The 15,603-nt window shown below is 42.0% G+C and overlaps 1 protein-coding gene across 6 annotated transcripts in view; it reads left to right on the forward strand.

The window, feature by feature from the left end:
• The first annotated feature begins 210 nt into the window (after positions 1–210).
• The window catches only part of LOC117212170 (paired box protein Pax-8-like), a 54,588-nt gene continuing 39,195 nt past the window's right edge, over positions 211–15,603 (forward strand). For 5 of the 6 annotated variants that reach the window (XM_033456689.1, XM_033456690.1, XM_033456692.1 and 2 more), the window contains exon 1: positions 211–349. In XM_033456689.1, coding sequence (XP_033312580.1) covers positions 250–349 — 100 coding nt within the window. In that variant the 5' untranslated portion in view covers positions 211–249. Of the gene's footprint in view, positions 350–7,170; positions 8,791–15,603 lie in introns of those variants that run through there. The other variant, XM_033456691.1, reaches the window with a different exon arrangement.

Below are 15,603 nucleotides of genomic sequence, written 5' to 3' on the forward strand. Positions count from 1 at the left end.
CGTCGTAAGAATTTCGGTCGATCGAAAGGCATACGCGTAAATAATAAACATTCTTATTAAGCAGTGGGATACGATCCATTGAATAATCAGTTGGTGGGATTCGCAAATTAGGCGACGTTCGAAGCAGACACGGACAATCATATATTATACCGTTTAAAAAAATAAAAGAAAGGAGAGAAGAAAATGAACTACTTGCATACAAATGATTTTTTATCAGAAATTGACAAACTCATTGAATGAAAACCGACGATGCCTGAAGTGGTAGATGTGATCAAAATATGGAATAATTTTTGTGAAGTTCCACAAAAAGAGAAACGACAGAAAATTGGATGGCCAATTTTATTTTATAGTAAGTTTATTTTTCTCTTATTTATTTACGTAATATTAAATAAATAACATAATATATAAATAATCGCCTCAGTCGTCGGAAAAATCGGAGAAATTTATTATGCAAATTCTTCTTAGTCGGAAAGACCAACACAGGATCGTTATGCTTCTTTCGATTATCGAGTAACCATAATTTCTTCCTTCGATATATTTAGTCCGGTCATCGATATAAGGCTACTTTATTCATTTATTAATAAAATATTCTTTTAAAATTAACTTCTTAATATCTTCATATACAAAATGTTTATCCAGTAAATCCAGTAAAATATGAACTCGTATGTTATAACTTAATGTACGTTTGTCGTGGTTAATTACTCGTTTAATTAAATTACGCCCGTGAAGCAACGCTTCCCGTCACAGAGACAAGGCCAAAGGAGATTCGAATAATTGTTTGTCGTCAGTCCAGTCGTAAATCCGTACGCACCGCGTAATAATCGCTTCTAAACAAGGGGATGACGGACAACGCGTAATCATATTATGATGTTGTGGCCTTTAGCTCTCCTGGGGACGGGGGAGAGTCGTGTGTTTGATATTTAGCATTTCCCACGGGAAGCTCGAGACTACGTTTTTACCATCGAGAGATTCCATTGTCGTAACATTTACCAGATAACTTTTTCGCCATTTCTCGCAGAAATTTAAGCGATTTCATCTTTCCTCAAAATTTGAAATTACGCTATCCTTTTAACGCGTACGCTACGATAATATTCGAACACCTTGTAGTAACATTATTTGAAAACGTAGAAATTAACGACGAATTAGTAATTAGAAATTGCCATATGTATTTTTATGCAACGAAGATGTACTTCTGTAAATTGTAAAATGTAAACTGTAAATTTAAATGCTTTATCGAAACACATGGTAATGATATATTTTACGATGTGCTGTTCGAACTGTTTACACTAACGTCAGAAGTCTCTATCAGTCTAGAAAAACCTCGTTAATTTAAACTTCAAATTAAAAAATTGGAAATTAAAGAATTTCGAGATAAAAATCTTGTCAACGAAGGAAACTATCCTATAATTACTCGTGAAACTTTTATAGTATAATGTCCTCGCTCTTTAACGCAAAACTTCGTTTCTTAAGAAAAACGATCGCGTAATAACTACAGGAAGAGATCGCAGTGTACGGCCTGTAGCAAGCGGACAAGACTTATCGTCGCGGATCGCAATTTATTTTTGTATCAGGCGGATGTGTCTAACTAGTTTGTCCGGGCGAAAGTAAGAGCCTCTCTTTTCAAGATTAACGATACTTTAGTACTGTTTTAAAGAGGCACCCACCACCCCCGGCAACCCCCGGGACTTTCTCCTACCTCTGGTACTTGCAACCCCCCGAAGAAAATACTTAGGATTAACCTGTTCCACCACCCTCCTAAACCCTCGTCTCCTCCTGAACTCACCACTTCGTTATTTCCTACCGCCGCACTACCCTCGAATGGGAGGTTCAGGGTGAAACAGACGGAGAAAGGAAAAAAGAGAAAGAGAAGGGAACAAAAAAGTAGCAATCGTCGGAACTTGAAAGCAGGGCATTTTATGATGACTACAAAAGTGGTTCGGCCACTGTTAGGGCGGCGAGAAAGAGGGTGGCACGAGCAAGGCGAGACTCAGTTGCTACCCCTACCAAGCTTTTTTTCCGCCCTTAGACGCAGAATCGAGGATAAAAGGAGAAAGAGGAAACGATAGAGAAGGAACGAAGCTGGATCACGATTCTCCCTTACCAGAGGAGAGAACGCTGCAGCCAGGGACTTGAATTGATTGCTTTCATTACGCAAAAAAGTCACTTCCTCCCTGTCTCCCTCTTTCTCTCCCTCCTGCCGTATCTATCCTTCCTTTTCTTCGCCATCTACTTTTTCGCTCTCCATCTCTCGGCATCCCTCGCCTTGCCCTTCGTATTTTTAACTTGTGCCGCGCGACACTGGCGAATAAGTAAGTGTGCTATTTACATCAAATCTCGTAAGTTATCGCCCACCGCCACCGCTATATCTTTCTTTCCCTTTTCTTCTTACTATGTCACGGGTACGGTAATACGGTTAGGGGTTAATCTTTTACGGAATAGTCACCGAATTCCGTGGGATGCTCTCGCAACGAGCACTCCGGGTTTTTGCGGTTTCGAGAGCGGCGAGCCAACAGGGGGATAAATTCGTCCGGTGCTTTTTCCTCTGTTTTTCTGCTTCTTTCCTTTTTTCCTCTTTTTTTGATCGTTCGGACGGACCGTTTTTGCCGCGAACGAGATTCTCATCGGAGACCCATTATCCTCGGTCGCGCGACGGCAAACAGAAAAATAATTCTCGCGAAACCACCACGACGTTTCGGGGACTCTAATTGAAGCAGCTAATGAAATTCCAGCTACGGGCAGAATTCTAATAACGATTTAAGGTGTTTCCCGAGATTTACAGGGTTGTTCGTGATTGTACATAGAGGAGACCGAGATTGCTGATTGCTGCGCTAGGAGATTATTAATTGTTATATGAGCAGAACTGTTATCTGTATTGTGGACAGGTTTCTTTTTTGATAATTCTTACGAAGAATTTTCTTCCAACATAGGTTTTGCATATTATTGATTAACCTTCTACATACTAAATCTTTCGTAGTTTCTTCGATATTGAATTGTTACTTACATATAACTATACATATAGAAAAAAATACTTAACTCAGATATTAAAAACAAGCTTAACCGCTATATCAAATTGTTACATTTATATAAAATACGTTGTTACATTTATATAAAATTTATCTAATTAAGGAGTAACATATTCATCTAACTTCTCCAAAAATACATATTTTCTATCTAAAAAAATTTGCACATGTATCCTTACATTCTTCAAGCAATTTATACATTTTTCGAAAAGCGTACGCTAATAGAAGGTGAACGAACCTATTACTCAATCTGATATTCCATTTACAAAACGAAGATCATCGAAATCATAGATTTCGTATCAAGTTTCGCAGTTATCTGAAAGTGCCAATTTTTATAACTCTTCTAATAAATCAGCAAAATACTGCAATATTCTACCCACAGATAACAAAGATCATGCATATCGCAGATCCTACGTAACTCCTACGTCTTGCCAATGATAAATCAGATTAATACAGCGGTTATCCGACGGATTAGGAAGGACAGTGAACCTCCAAGCTACAGATTAGCCATCCAAGAGCACGACGCAGTCACGTTACCCCAATGATCGATGCACCCGGAGCAACGAGCTCATCTGCATCTGCCCTGCGACAGCGCTGCACGACCACTGTATCGCTTGCACACTTCGAATACTGCTATCCAACCTCAAAGCTACGGGTTCCAAGTGCGTGTTTCCCCTAAATTCGACTGCGAATGTATCTCACGTCGAGTGCCGGTGCACTCATGTAGAGGACATATTGCCCGTCAACGCGAACCGAGCCGCTCGTTCGTTCAGGCAAATGATATGCCAAAGTGTAATCTCGAGAGATCCTCCAGAGATTAGGTTGGCCGACGCGATAATGACGAATGGATCCCCGTTGCCGCGGCCTGCTCTTTGTTCCCCGGGATCACGAGCCAGGTGAACCAAGAATTCTTTCGTGGGTTTGTTGTCAGGGGAAGAATCGACTGCGTGATATGGGGAAGCACACCAAGAACTGGTTTAGTTCTGGTTTCGAGGGATTTTTGGTAGGATTTAGCAGGGATTTTATTTGTAATTGGCGGTAAGGGGAGTAAGATTTTCGGTAGTGCTAATGATTTCCTGTTTATTTGAACGTTATGGTGACAGATTAACGCGAAGTATGTATTTTATTAAACAATTTTAGGCATCTGTTTTGAAAAGTCTTTCTCAGAAGGTTTGGTATATTTTAACATTTAGAGAGAATCTAGGAGAATCAAATACTTAGAAACAGTTTCGATCGAAATGTAATTATCTTCAGAATGCCTATCAGAATACCTTAATAATATCTTACAATATTAAAAACATTCCAAGTAGCCCATATTCTCTATTCCTTGCCAGAAACCAGAAACTCCTCTTTACATTTCGATTAACAAATCTGACGTCAAATCTGGACAACCCAATCCTCGAGCAGAATAATTTACAACTTCCAGCCTGCCGCTCCATCGAAACCACCCCTGTATCGAAACTCATACCCGACGCCCAACTACGACCCAGGAAACGCATCTTTCACACGCTGGAAACAGCTCGTCCGCGCATCTAAAGAACACGAGGAATCATCGATAGATCCTAATCTACGCCAACATCGCAACTGCGTATTTAAGAAAGCGAAGGCACACACGCTCACACGTCCAAAAGACACTAAGATGAATCCAATCCTCCGCGGAGCGGCAATGTTGCGTCGTCGAAGGTTAAAAAGCAGCCGCGGTAACAGGATGCGGTGTCGGCGTGCAATCGATCCAAGCCTCGTCGGACAATCGAAAACGCAGAATCGGCCGGCTAGGAAATTACGGGATCCCCGGCGGCTACGTCGAGTGTCGGATACGCAAGCCGGTTACGCAACGAACCTCGCGTTCGACAAGAGGCGCGTTTCCCGATCTCACGTATCTAATGTCAATGGAGGAGGCCTCTGTGCGTCTCTGTTTCTGCGAGCGAGACAGACGCGACGAGGTGGACGAAACGCGGAGGAGGAACGAACGAGGTGGCCCCCAGTCGGAACGTAGGAATGAAACGAAGAAAGGAGTCATGAAAGAACGCACTCGAATGTAAACCGGACCCTTGTGAGATTCGCGGCCCAGCGGCGGTCCCACCGACGCCGATGGCTGACCGCACCTTCCGGCTGATCCGAGTCGCTCCGAACACCAGACCTTCCCAGAGCGCTAACATTTTAGATAGGTGGGGGGCCCCCTCGCAGACTACCTCTTCTTCGATCCTCGATCGAATCCCGGAGCTTCTTTCCACGGATCTCGATACGCTTTTTTGTATCCGGCTGTAAATTGTGTCCGTTTCATGCACCATTTACGAAGACGATAGGCTTTTTTGGATTTTAATGCCACCTAAGGGCTCCTTATTTCAGTTGCCAGATTCCTGGAATATGAATTCTTGGTTTTGTTTTAACATGGTGTTGGATGGGAGAGACGCGATGTATTAGGTATATGCAATTTATACGCTTGGTAGTACTTTTGGGATTAGAAAGGGAGGCTATATAGTTGAGATTGAGATTAAACTTTGTTGCTAACGAAGAGTATAGCGTAAGAGTATTGCGAATGAAATTACGCGCCTTTTTACGGAAACAATTTTTATGTCAAACGCAGGTTTTTCTCTTGGTTCTGCAATTAAATATATATTTGTATTATCCTCCAAAATAATTCATAAATATCGATCGTCGCAATATTATTTGAACTCCTGTTCTGCGATAGAACTTCTTCAATCCACCGCTACGTTTCTAAAATACTGCATCTCTGGTCCCACAAAGCTGTCGTCATCTTTAACTTCAAATATAGTATCTCGTTCAGCAGGTAGTAAGAATAAAGGGCTGACAAAAGTAAAATTCCGTATTCTCTCCCGTAATCTTCAATTTGATACTTCGATACTTCGCAAAAAGGGTTAAGCGGAAAAAGATGTCGAAATCGCCTAAGTGTTTTCACTAAAACGTAGAACGCTTCTCTCGTGAGCAACTTACTCGTAACGACAGAGATTTTTTCGCTGGATCTGGATCGCGGTCAAACCCTTTCCATAAATCGTTGCTGAAAGTTTGGCCACGTACTCGCGACTCGCAATAACTCGGCGGCGGCGGATAAAAATCGGCCGGGGGCCAGGGATGAGTAATTCGGACCCGCTGAAGGGTAATTGGAATGCATCGTGCATTGCCTAACTTTCGAGTTATAGCCTGCATAAAAGTGATAAGTCTCTTCCGGCGAGTAAGCATCTATAGATTACCGTAAATGTTATACCACACCGCACGGTATATACACAAAGTTCCCAAGGAAAAGTATCCTAGCGGTGAGCGCGCCGCAGTTTGTAAACCAGTATATCGTCCCCCACCTCCTGTTCCCCTCCCCACACACCCCACGTGACACGCGTAACTTGCGAAGTCCTAGCCCTTTCCTCCCTCATCCACCTTTTACCATCCTCCACGGACTATAGACAGTGTCCACCATATTTTGTCCCGCGACGTAATCAGTCTCGTAATTAGCCGCGTCAGAGTCTGATACGCCTCGTGCTCCCTGTATCGTGCGCTGATCGAAATTGATTCATCTTTCGTGATCGTGAATCGTTTAACCCTCTGACTGTGTGATAATGTGACGAGGAGTGCGGAATGAACGATATACAAATTTAGAAGGTTTTTTGCTTTCCCAAGAAGGTAGAAAAAGTACATTGTTAAACTTAGAACGAAGAATATAAAATATAAGGGTATAGGTATAGGAAGAAAACTATAGAAAGAAAAGTGATATAATTACGATACAATAACCACCAGAAACGATGATCGAGAGACCAAGTGGAACTATCACGCAGATTGGCGGTGTTAGTGAAAACTGTATTGAAAGATATTCTAATCTATAAATAAACCTAAGAGTAATATCCTGTACTATAGCGACACTCTTTGGTAATAATCGTTTCCAATAACGAGCGAACTAAGGTAATCGAAACATTCTTCGATCGTCGACCGGGGGGTAAAAGAGCATCGAGACGAAGTGGTCGAGCAGTGAGGTTGGGGAGGAGGCGAGTGTTTCGGAAGAAGTGGAGCGACAAAGGGAAACTCTTAAATAAATAAAATCGATAAGGCGAGACATCGTATCCAAGGAGAGCAAGGTAGAACCTCCCGGAGAGGGACAAGCTCATGAATAAGCAGTGCTCACGGGGGTGTGCGCCGCGTGATTTCGCGTGGGACTGTTGGCGGTAGACCAGCCGGCGAACGTTTATTTCGCAACCTTTGCCTCTTCCATCCCGGATTCTGCCTCTTGCTCTCGCAGCCGACCTCGCTCTCTCCGTCGCACCGCGGTGGATGCCAATAACGACGTTATCCCGCGCGACGCTCAAGCCGTTTCCGTAGAAACCCCGCGTCACAGAGCCGCCCCACCTCGGCTACACGTGATCACGATCCAGCCAATGGTGTGCGCGGAATCTCGTGGCTGGATGCTGATCGAGGGATGCAAAAGGCGGGGTTGCAGCCCGCGTGGGGATGAAAGCTCGACGATAGAGGCGGGGGTCGAAAAGCTTGGCGAAGTCACGTGTGCCCGTCGCCAGAAGCCTTGTTCGTGCTTTCACGTCGTTGTTACCCGCACGACCGTGCCGCTTTTTGGGGTCCAGCCACCGTGTCACCGCGGCTGATAACGATAACGAGAGTCGGACGTGACCGAGAACCTTTTTGCCTATTTCGGCCACGGGACCCAACTACACGAACTGACGAGTTACCAGGCACAGTCGCTTCAAAGTGTCCGACGAGTATCCAGGATTGTTTTTCATCGGTTCTTTGCTCGTGAATACTTCTTCATGGTTGGATTGCTCTTCGCTCGGATTCCTTGCTGACAACTATGGACGGGACAGAGATGGTTCTTTCGGAGAACGATTCGTGCGAACGAGATTCTTGGATTATTTTGAATTGTTTCTAACGATGGACTCTGTGTGTCTTTATATGGAGAAAGAAAGAGATGATTGGTACGATCGAAGTATAGTTGATAAGTGAATACAAATGAAATCTCAAGTGATCCTTTGGATACGATGAAGTGAACTGTGTTATCAGAGAAGAACAGTGTACAGTGACTAACAGCAAGCTAAATGTCGCGCAGATAATCGTCCAAAACTCGTCAATAATCTTCTAAAAGCAGTGTCCAAAATATTCGGAAGCCATTGGAATCTCAATTTTAAGATCCATCGTACATTTCGAAGTAATCGTAAGGCTAAGAACCGTTAAAATCCAAGTGGTTAAAATTCCAACATCCAGAAACTAATTTGAGAAATCGTCTCATTTTACCAATCCAACGATGAAGAGAGTCAAAAATCCTTTTAAGAATTCGATCAGAGTATCATTGTGGACATCGTGCGAGAGTGGAGTTCAGTGATGTCGCGAGTGCTGTGAGAAGAAATTTGAGAGGCCGTAAGTGTCCCATAGATAAAGTTCTAGCAGACGAGGACGGATTCAGCTCTCGATTCGTGAAGATGAAGCGACGGTCGACCGGGTGCTCGTCGAAGCCACCCGTCGTCCGGCACAAAGACGCTCCTGATGACGGTCATTGTACCGCCACGCCATAGACTAGTCTCGGAGGCTACGGTTAAAAAAGAGACGAGAACCATCACCTCTGGAAACTTGCGAGAAACATCATCGTCGGTGGTCAATAGGACCGACCGTCCTTTGGACGCGTTTCACATATTATACGCGACATCAAGAGAGGAACCACCTGGATTCCCACAGCCGACGGCCGTCGGCTACTGAGGGGCCACGATGGACCTCAGCACCGCCTATCGTTACAATCAGAATATGATGGAATACTACACCTGTAAGCTGACAACACGCGCGGTCCTCCGGACTTATTTTTCTATTTTTCTACCTCCTTGTGATTTTTTTCGTTTGTTAGAAATCCTTGGTTGCATATTTTTGCTTATCTTTGTTTTAATTGGGTTGCATCTTTCGTGATATCATGGGTAAAGAGCAGATGATTCCGATTTACTCGTAGATTTATTCTGGTTGATTTATTCTCAACACTTTTGCAGCAAACAAGATTCGAATTTGCGTCTCGGCCTCGAATTATTTTTGCATAGTTGTCAGGCGACAGTTGTTTGATTAATTTTTATTACGTTCGTCTTCATCGACGAAATTACTGCTTTTAACCTTGCTGCGTTCTTTGGATCTTTCTAACCAGAATTTCCTTCTATCGTTAAACAATTTTATTTCATTAAACGTAGCTAGTTAAGTAAACAAACGTTAAAAACTATACAGAGTTAGTCTATTGATAAAATTGTCCGTTATATAACTAGGTACTTTACACTATCAATTAATAATTAGTAAGAATAGATCAATTTCAGCTAGCGCAAAAATCGATCTCACTCGCTTAAAACTTGGTACATGAGAAATAGCAAATTCCTAAATAGACGAATTACTATATCCAAGAGAATCTGACAATCAGAAAAACGAATTAAGTCAATTAAAAAATATTTCAAACTCGCGATACGAAGAATACTTAAGGTTTGCCTAGGTTACCGCTTGACCCGAACTAAGTTAGAAGATTCTCTTCTTGTCTTTTAATAACCGTGAATAGGAAACGATATTCTAAGAAGCGGCAAGACACCGCCCGTTTTTACACGGAATAACTTAAACACCGAAAAAGCAGAAAACAATCAACTCTCTTCCCCGGATCGTGAGAGCGAACTTGTTAGCGTAAAAATCGATTTCTCCCGGTATTTTCTGTCCGATCAAGCGGTCCGTGGAATAGAACGAGGAAAGTCGAGCGGACGGTCCGCTTGGCGACAAATTCGCATCGTCGTTGAGTAAACGAGAGTGCGAAAACGAGAAATTCAACGACCTTCGTCCGATCCGTTCGATTCGTAGCGGTACAATGGTTGATGAAAAAGCAAAACCGCACGTCGTTGCAGTCTCTGATCCGCGTAGGAACCTTTCGCGGAACCGTTCGACTACCTCCTATCAAGTTGTTCCTCTTCGCTTCCCTAAATCCTCAGTGAAAGCTTCCGAATCAGCGTAGCGAACGCTCGAAACGAAAATCTCTTCTAGTTTGCGAAAGAAAGAAAAAACTCGGCCACAGAATCTTCTCGTACTTTCGTTTTCTCTCACTTTCTTTCCCCCGTCGAATAAAAAGTCGGTCTTGCTATATCCCGGAGAAATTCACATCGCTCTGAACCGATCCGGCAAATTCGAGGAGAAAAAGGGGGTTAAACCGGACCGAATCGTGGAACCGTGTTGCACACGCTTCCGCACTGTGCGCGGTAAGCAGCGATCGAAAGCGAGAACGCGACTTTGGAAGCGTGTCCGGCGTAATCGCGCGTGAACAGAGAAAAGTGTGAAGAAAACGGAGAAAAATGTGTTGACTCGGTGAACGCTTAACACATTCGCTGATACCGATGCATAGAATCCGTCCTCTTAATTATTTGGAATTTACTTGCTGCACTCTTATTGTAACAATCGGAGACGCAATCCTTGAGATTTTATTTCTATGTGTTTTAATAGAAATATTTTTAGAAAGACGAGTAAAATTGTAAGCAACATGTTTATCGCAGATTCAGTATTCGCTATTTACGATGATGTAAGCTAATAAATAAGTATCGTACGATATCTGTTTGTATATTGTAAAACTTTGCGTCATAATGGTCCAAGTCAGGATTTGAAGAATTTATATTTAATTACGTATTTAAACTTTTAGAGGTATCGTCCCTTTAATTTCATAATTAAGTTGGTAACTGCATCTACGTTTACATGAGTCGAAAAGATATAATCAATTTTTTCTAATAATAAACTTAGGACACTATTTTCTGAAAACTAACAGCGGACCGTGTTACATGCTCCACTATGATTCTCAGCTCTCCGTATGTATTTGGCATAAATTTTTGTGAATTATTTCTTCACAATTTTCTACTTTTCGATATATATTTAATTTTCTTCAAAATATATGTCTCCTCGAAATCAGCTCGTACGCAGTTAAATGTGCTAATAGAATTATTTTAAAATACAAATGAAATACTAAGTAATAAAGAGAGAGTTACAGCAAATATTATTAGAAAATTGTGAGATAAAAAGATATGCAGTTTTTGCGGAGGAATAATTACATTTTATTATGTCGTAAATGTGTTAAAATCATACGATATACTGATCATTGTGTGAAAGGAAAAAAAGAAAAAAGGAAAAGTCTTTCGATCGCGATTTCGTCTAATTACAGGTGGAAACGTATTAATTAGGTGGCCACGGTCGCCGTTTCCAAGCGGCGTGGCCGCGACCGTCCGCCGGTTCCGTTCGAACTAATGGCATGATAATAATTATGAAACATTAACAAGAACGGCGCGGTCAACGCGAGTGCATCGCAGCTGAATCGTTCCGCGACCAGTCAGCCAATCGCTTTCATTGAACAGGCAAAATTATCCGTGTAATTGCAGCGGAATTTGCTGAACGTTTCAAGACCAGAAAAATTATCGTCGATATTTGCTACAGAGGCAGGTGAAACAAATCAACGATTTTATTTGTAATTTTGTATCACTCTATACTGGAAACATTTTTACGATTTACGTGACATTAGAAAAGTATAAACTTGACTTTCTCTAATATATCGAATCGACTTTCCATGATATCGATGTTATTGACACTGAAATAATCGAGATTAAAATATAAAATGACAAATGAAAAATATAAAGTGAATGTAAATAGATTGCAGATGTTCGTGCAGTTGTGGAAAATTTAATTCTCTGCAGTCTGAGAAACATTTGGTGTCTCAATTCAACTATTATTCGTGTATTCGATAAGGTATTTAAGATCTGCTCGTTACTGTGATCGATTTCCATATATTTTTGAGCAATGATATATCTCCAACTTGACGTATTTCTAATAAATTTATAAGACAAAAGAATATGTTTTACGCGTTCATACTGAGAATTACCGAAGAAAATCAAAGAAAGGAATTCACACGATGTACAAGAACGTGCAGGATATTCAATATATAGTACTCTATACTAAAAGGAAATGCTAGAAGATGAAACAAATCTCCATTTAAATTCCATTCCTTCAAGAAAATGTTTAAAAATCCGAATTCCCAGAAACATCCACAGTCTACCTATAAAAAATAACTCTCCAAAAAAACAGCAAATCTGCAAAAATTTCTTCGAAAAAAAATTACGAATACATCATTTTGTTCGCTCCGATACTTCCACTATTAAATTGGACATACGACCGATCGGGCTACGAATTTCTGAAAAATAATACCAGCGGCCCGTACTTTTCCGTGTATTTTTCAAGCGAGCGAGTAATAAAGTGTAGCGTGTTTCCAACGCGCGCCCGGCAATACGTAACGCCAGACCGTAATGTAATACAGGAACAAAGCTGCTGGAGAAATATCGTGTGACCGAGTCGGGAATCTATATCGTGTAGAATTCTTCGTTGATGCTCGCTCGCGCACCTATCGTGCCATGTCCATCGCTCTTTTCCTTCTTTTCGTCGTCGCAATACCTTTTTCCTCGCACACCAGAGCCAACATCGTCGTCGAATTCGTTAGTTTCGCGCGTTCCGCTCCAACGACGCGATTAACCAATCGTCAAGGGTATCTAATTGTCGATAGCCATCGTATCTTGATACGTAGAGTACGTCCGATATATTCACGAAAGTATTTGAACATTTGCCGTAGAAGGCTTCTATAAATTTATTTCGAAATTTCATTATCGCTGTAACGAGATTCTGTAAAGTTCGAAAGCGATCCGGGGACGTACATAAAAGTTACGAGGCATTTACTGTAAACATATGTTTACGAACAAGTTAGTATGCAAGAAGTAGTATGCAATGAAAAGAACGATTTTAAGATGGGCTGATTATTGGACAATTTAGGCTAATTGACTGCTAAAAGTATTTTCATGATCTTTGCACTAAACGTAGCTACAAAGCTTTTATACCGTCGATTAGGGTACACCGCGAAGATGTAACGATATACTTCATGCTTGTTCCATGAAATCAGAATGGCGGACGTGTTAATAGATCGCGAATGAGAAGCGTGGCGGCCCGGAAGTGGTTCGTATCAGTTGGCCAGGCAGCCAGGTCAACTCATTTTGCATCGTCGTTCTTGCAGTCAGATAGAATCGCTATGGAATTAGGAAGCTGACCAGCTTTCTCTGGTACCGAGTCGAAATACCGATGAACATCCGATTAATTCGCCAACTGAGAAGCTTGTTGAAGAACCGTGTCGTTACTGTGGGAAAGTTTGACGGGTCTTTTGGATTGGATGAAACGATATTGCAATAGTATACCGTCATTAACGGTAAAAAGTGCCGCTCGAAACCTGGTTAATTTGCTTTTAACGTTTCTTTGCGAATCGTTGATACGCGTGAATTTTTCTTCCAATCTTTCGTTAAATTCTTTCTCAAAATATTGTAAGACTTCTCGCTTGTTGAAACAGAAAGGTTAGATCATTGTGCAAAAAGATCTTACTCTGGTATTAACGAACAAAAAGCATTTCTAATGTCTTAAGAATATGTCTATCATAAAATTGAAACGAAAAATCATACGTAACGCATCACGCTATCACAGGACTGTTCAAACTGTGAAGACATTTTGCAACATTATAAAAATATCATTGAGTCGAGAATAATCGAAAGAAGACAAATTCTCATACATTTCTTTCGCTTAAACGTCCAAAAGAGAGAAGTACAAAGAAGAAATCCGAAGTTAACAAGCATGCTAGTAGAGCTAACGAAACGAGACTGCACGGTAGCGCATAGACGGAGATTCAGGATAGGAACGCAGCTTGGGGACAATAATAAGCGTCGGTGACGCGGTTGCTGCGAGAGAGCAACGGCACGACAATTCGTAGCACTGGTAGCCCTGGATTTGACCTCCGGGGGTGGTCCACGGCTCTCGAATCCAGGGCCCTCGTATAGTTGTGGTCAGCAGGCGTGACGGCGTGTGTGCGCCGCGTAGGGTGGTCATGGTGCTTTTGCCCCGCGCCACCATCATTCCAAGCGCGACTATCCCCCTGACTACCGGCCACGCCGCGGGGATGCGACCATAAACGCGAAAGCGAATTGATTTGCGACCGGAAAGCGCGTATCGTTTCTAGTAATGATCGCGGATCCCTTCATTGTCTTGCTGCGTCGTGATCGTATCAGTTATGGGGGAATGGAGGAAAAAAGGAGAATCGGTGGTTCACGCGTCGCGGAGCGCCTCGTTTCGCCAACAATGATGCTTCTCATCGGAATGGCCGGATCATCGCGGTAATTAGCCGCGATTGTTTGGCTACGTGGAACGCGTGGTCCTTGGTATGGGGAAACAGAGACTTCGTTTCGCAGAGGTTTTAGTCTTGTCTGCTTTCTGAGGAATTTACAATGGAGAGTTTCGATGCAGTTTTAATTTGTATGAAAGTGAAAATGGTAATTTTGTTGGCTTTAGCGAGTACGGTTGAGGATTGGGAAGTTGACGATTTAGGGTTCGATAGAGTTTCTGGAGTTCATAGATCTCGAGGTTTCTGAAGCTATTAGCAAATTGACTGTCGATTGATTGTAACATTTCAAGCAGTCAAGCAGTTACATTCGCACAATTTTAGATGTTTTTGGTTACTGTCGTAATAAAAGTGGGAAGTACTAAACGTATTATAAAATGTATGTATATTCAGGGAATTTTGTTTTTTGATAAACTATATATTACATTTGCAGATAACAACGTGGTATGTTAAAATAAGCGATAGCACTTAGCCACTCTCGACAAAATGTACAAATCTAAACGGCAGTGTTAATGGTAGAGCTGACACTCCGTGTATCAAGCTAATTTATTACACGCAATGTAGCTAAGAATATGTGCCCCTTCATATTTTACAATTTCTTTAAATACTTCCGTAGTCCGTATTACTTTCCGACACAACCTAAAAATTAACTTTCACGTGTGTAAAATACATAATAGTGAAAAACCGAATTTAAGTAATTAAAACGATTAAAAAGTTAATTTTCAAATATACGAATACGTACATAAGAATTCGAAAAACTTCGATCTTCCGTGTCTCGTGAAAGTTGGACGATCAGGCAAATCTAGAATTAATTTTCCAGTAGAATAGTCCAGTCGCGCACGGACACGACAACAAGAAGATTCGTATCAGACTTGTTATACTCTACTGCGTTACTGGAGCACGTTAAATCGAATGTCGGCCATTATCACGACTATTTCTTTCCCCTGACAATTCAGTCTGATCTGCATCAACATGTTTGCCAGAGGAAGTCGATTGACCGGGCAAAAAGAAGCAGCATAAGCAAGGGGACGAATCGCGCGGTCCCGTCGCGCACTATAACCGAACAGGCCTGGTTCGTCGATGTTAGGGGTTAGAAACAGCGCTGATCATCAAATCATCGGTGCGCTGGCACGTACACGGGGACATATGTCGCGGTCCAGGACCCTCCATTACGATATTAGATCGAAGTTAACGCGTTAGGAGACCGTAATGCGCGAAAATAAAGTCGTCTCGCGAAGAGAACGAACAGTAGCGTGTGGGATGGAAAATCGAATGTTCTGGCACACGTTGCTTCCATTATTAGCAAATGCACTCGTTCGAAGGGGAATTGGGGAACAGAAAATGTTTTCATACAAGAATGGGTCACTGAAATACGAGGTTTTAGTATATATT

The sequence above is a fragment of the Bombus bifarius genome, unplaced genomic scaffold (assembly GCF_011952205.1).
Source record: "Bombus bifarius isolate JDL3187 unplaced genomic scaffold, Bbif_JDL3187 scf7180000008285, whole genome shotgun sequence".
Taxonomy (NCBI): domain Eukaryota; kingdom Metazoa; phylum Arthropoda; class Insecta; order Hymenoptera; family Apidae; genus Bombus; species Bombus bifarius.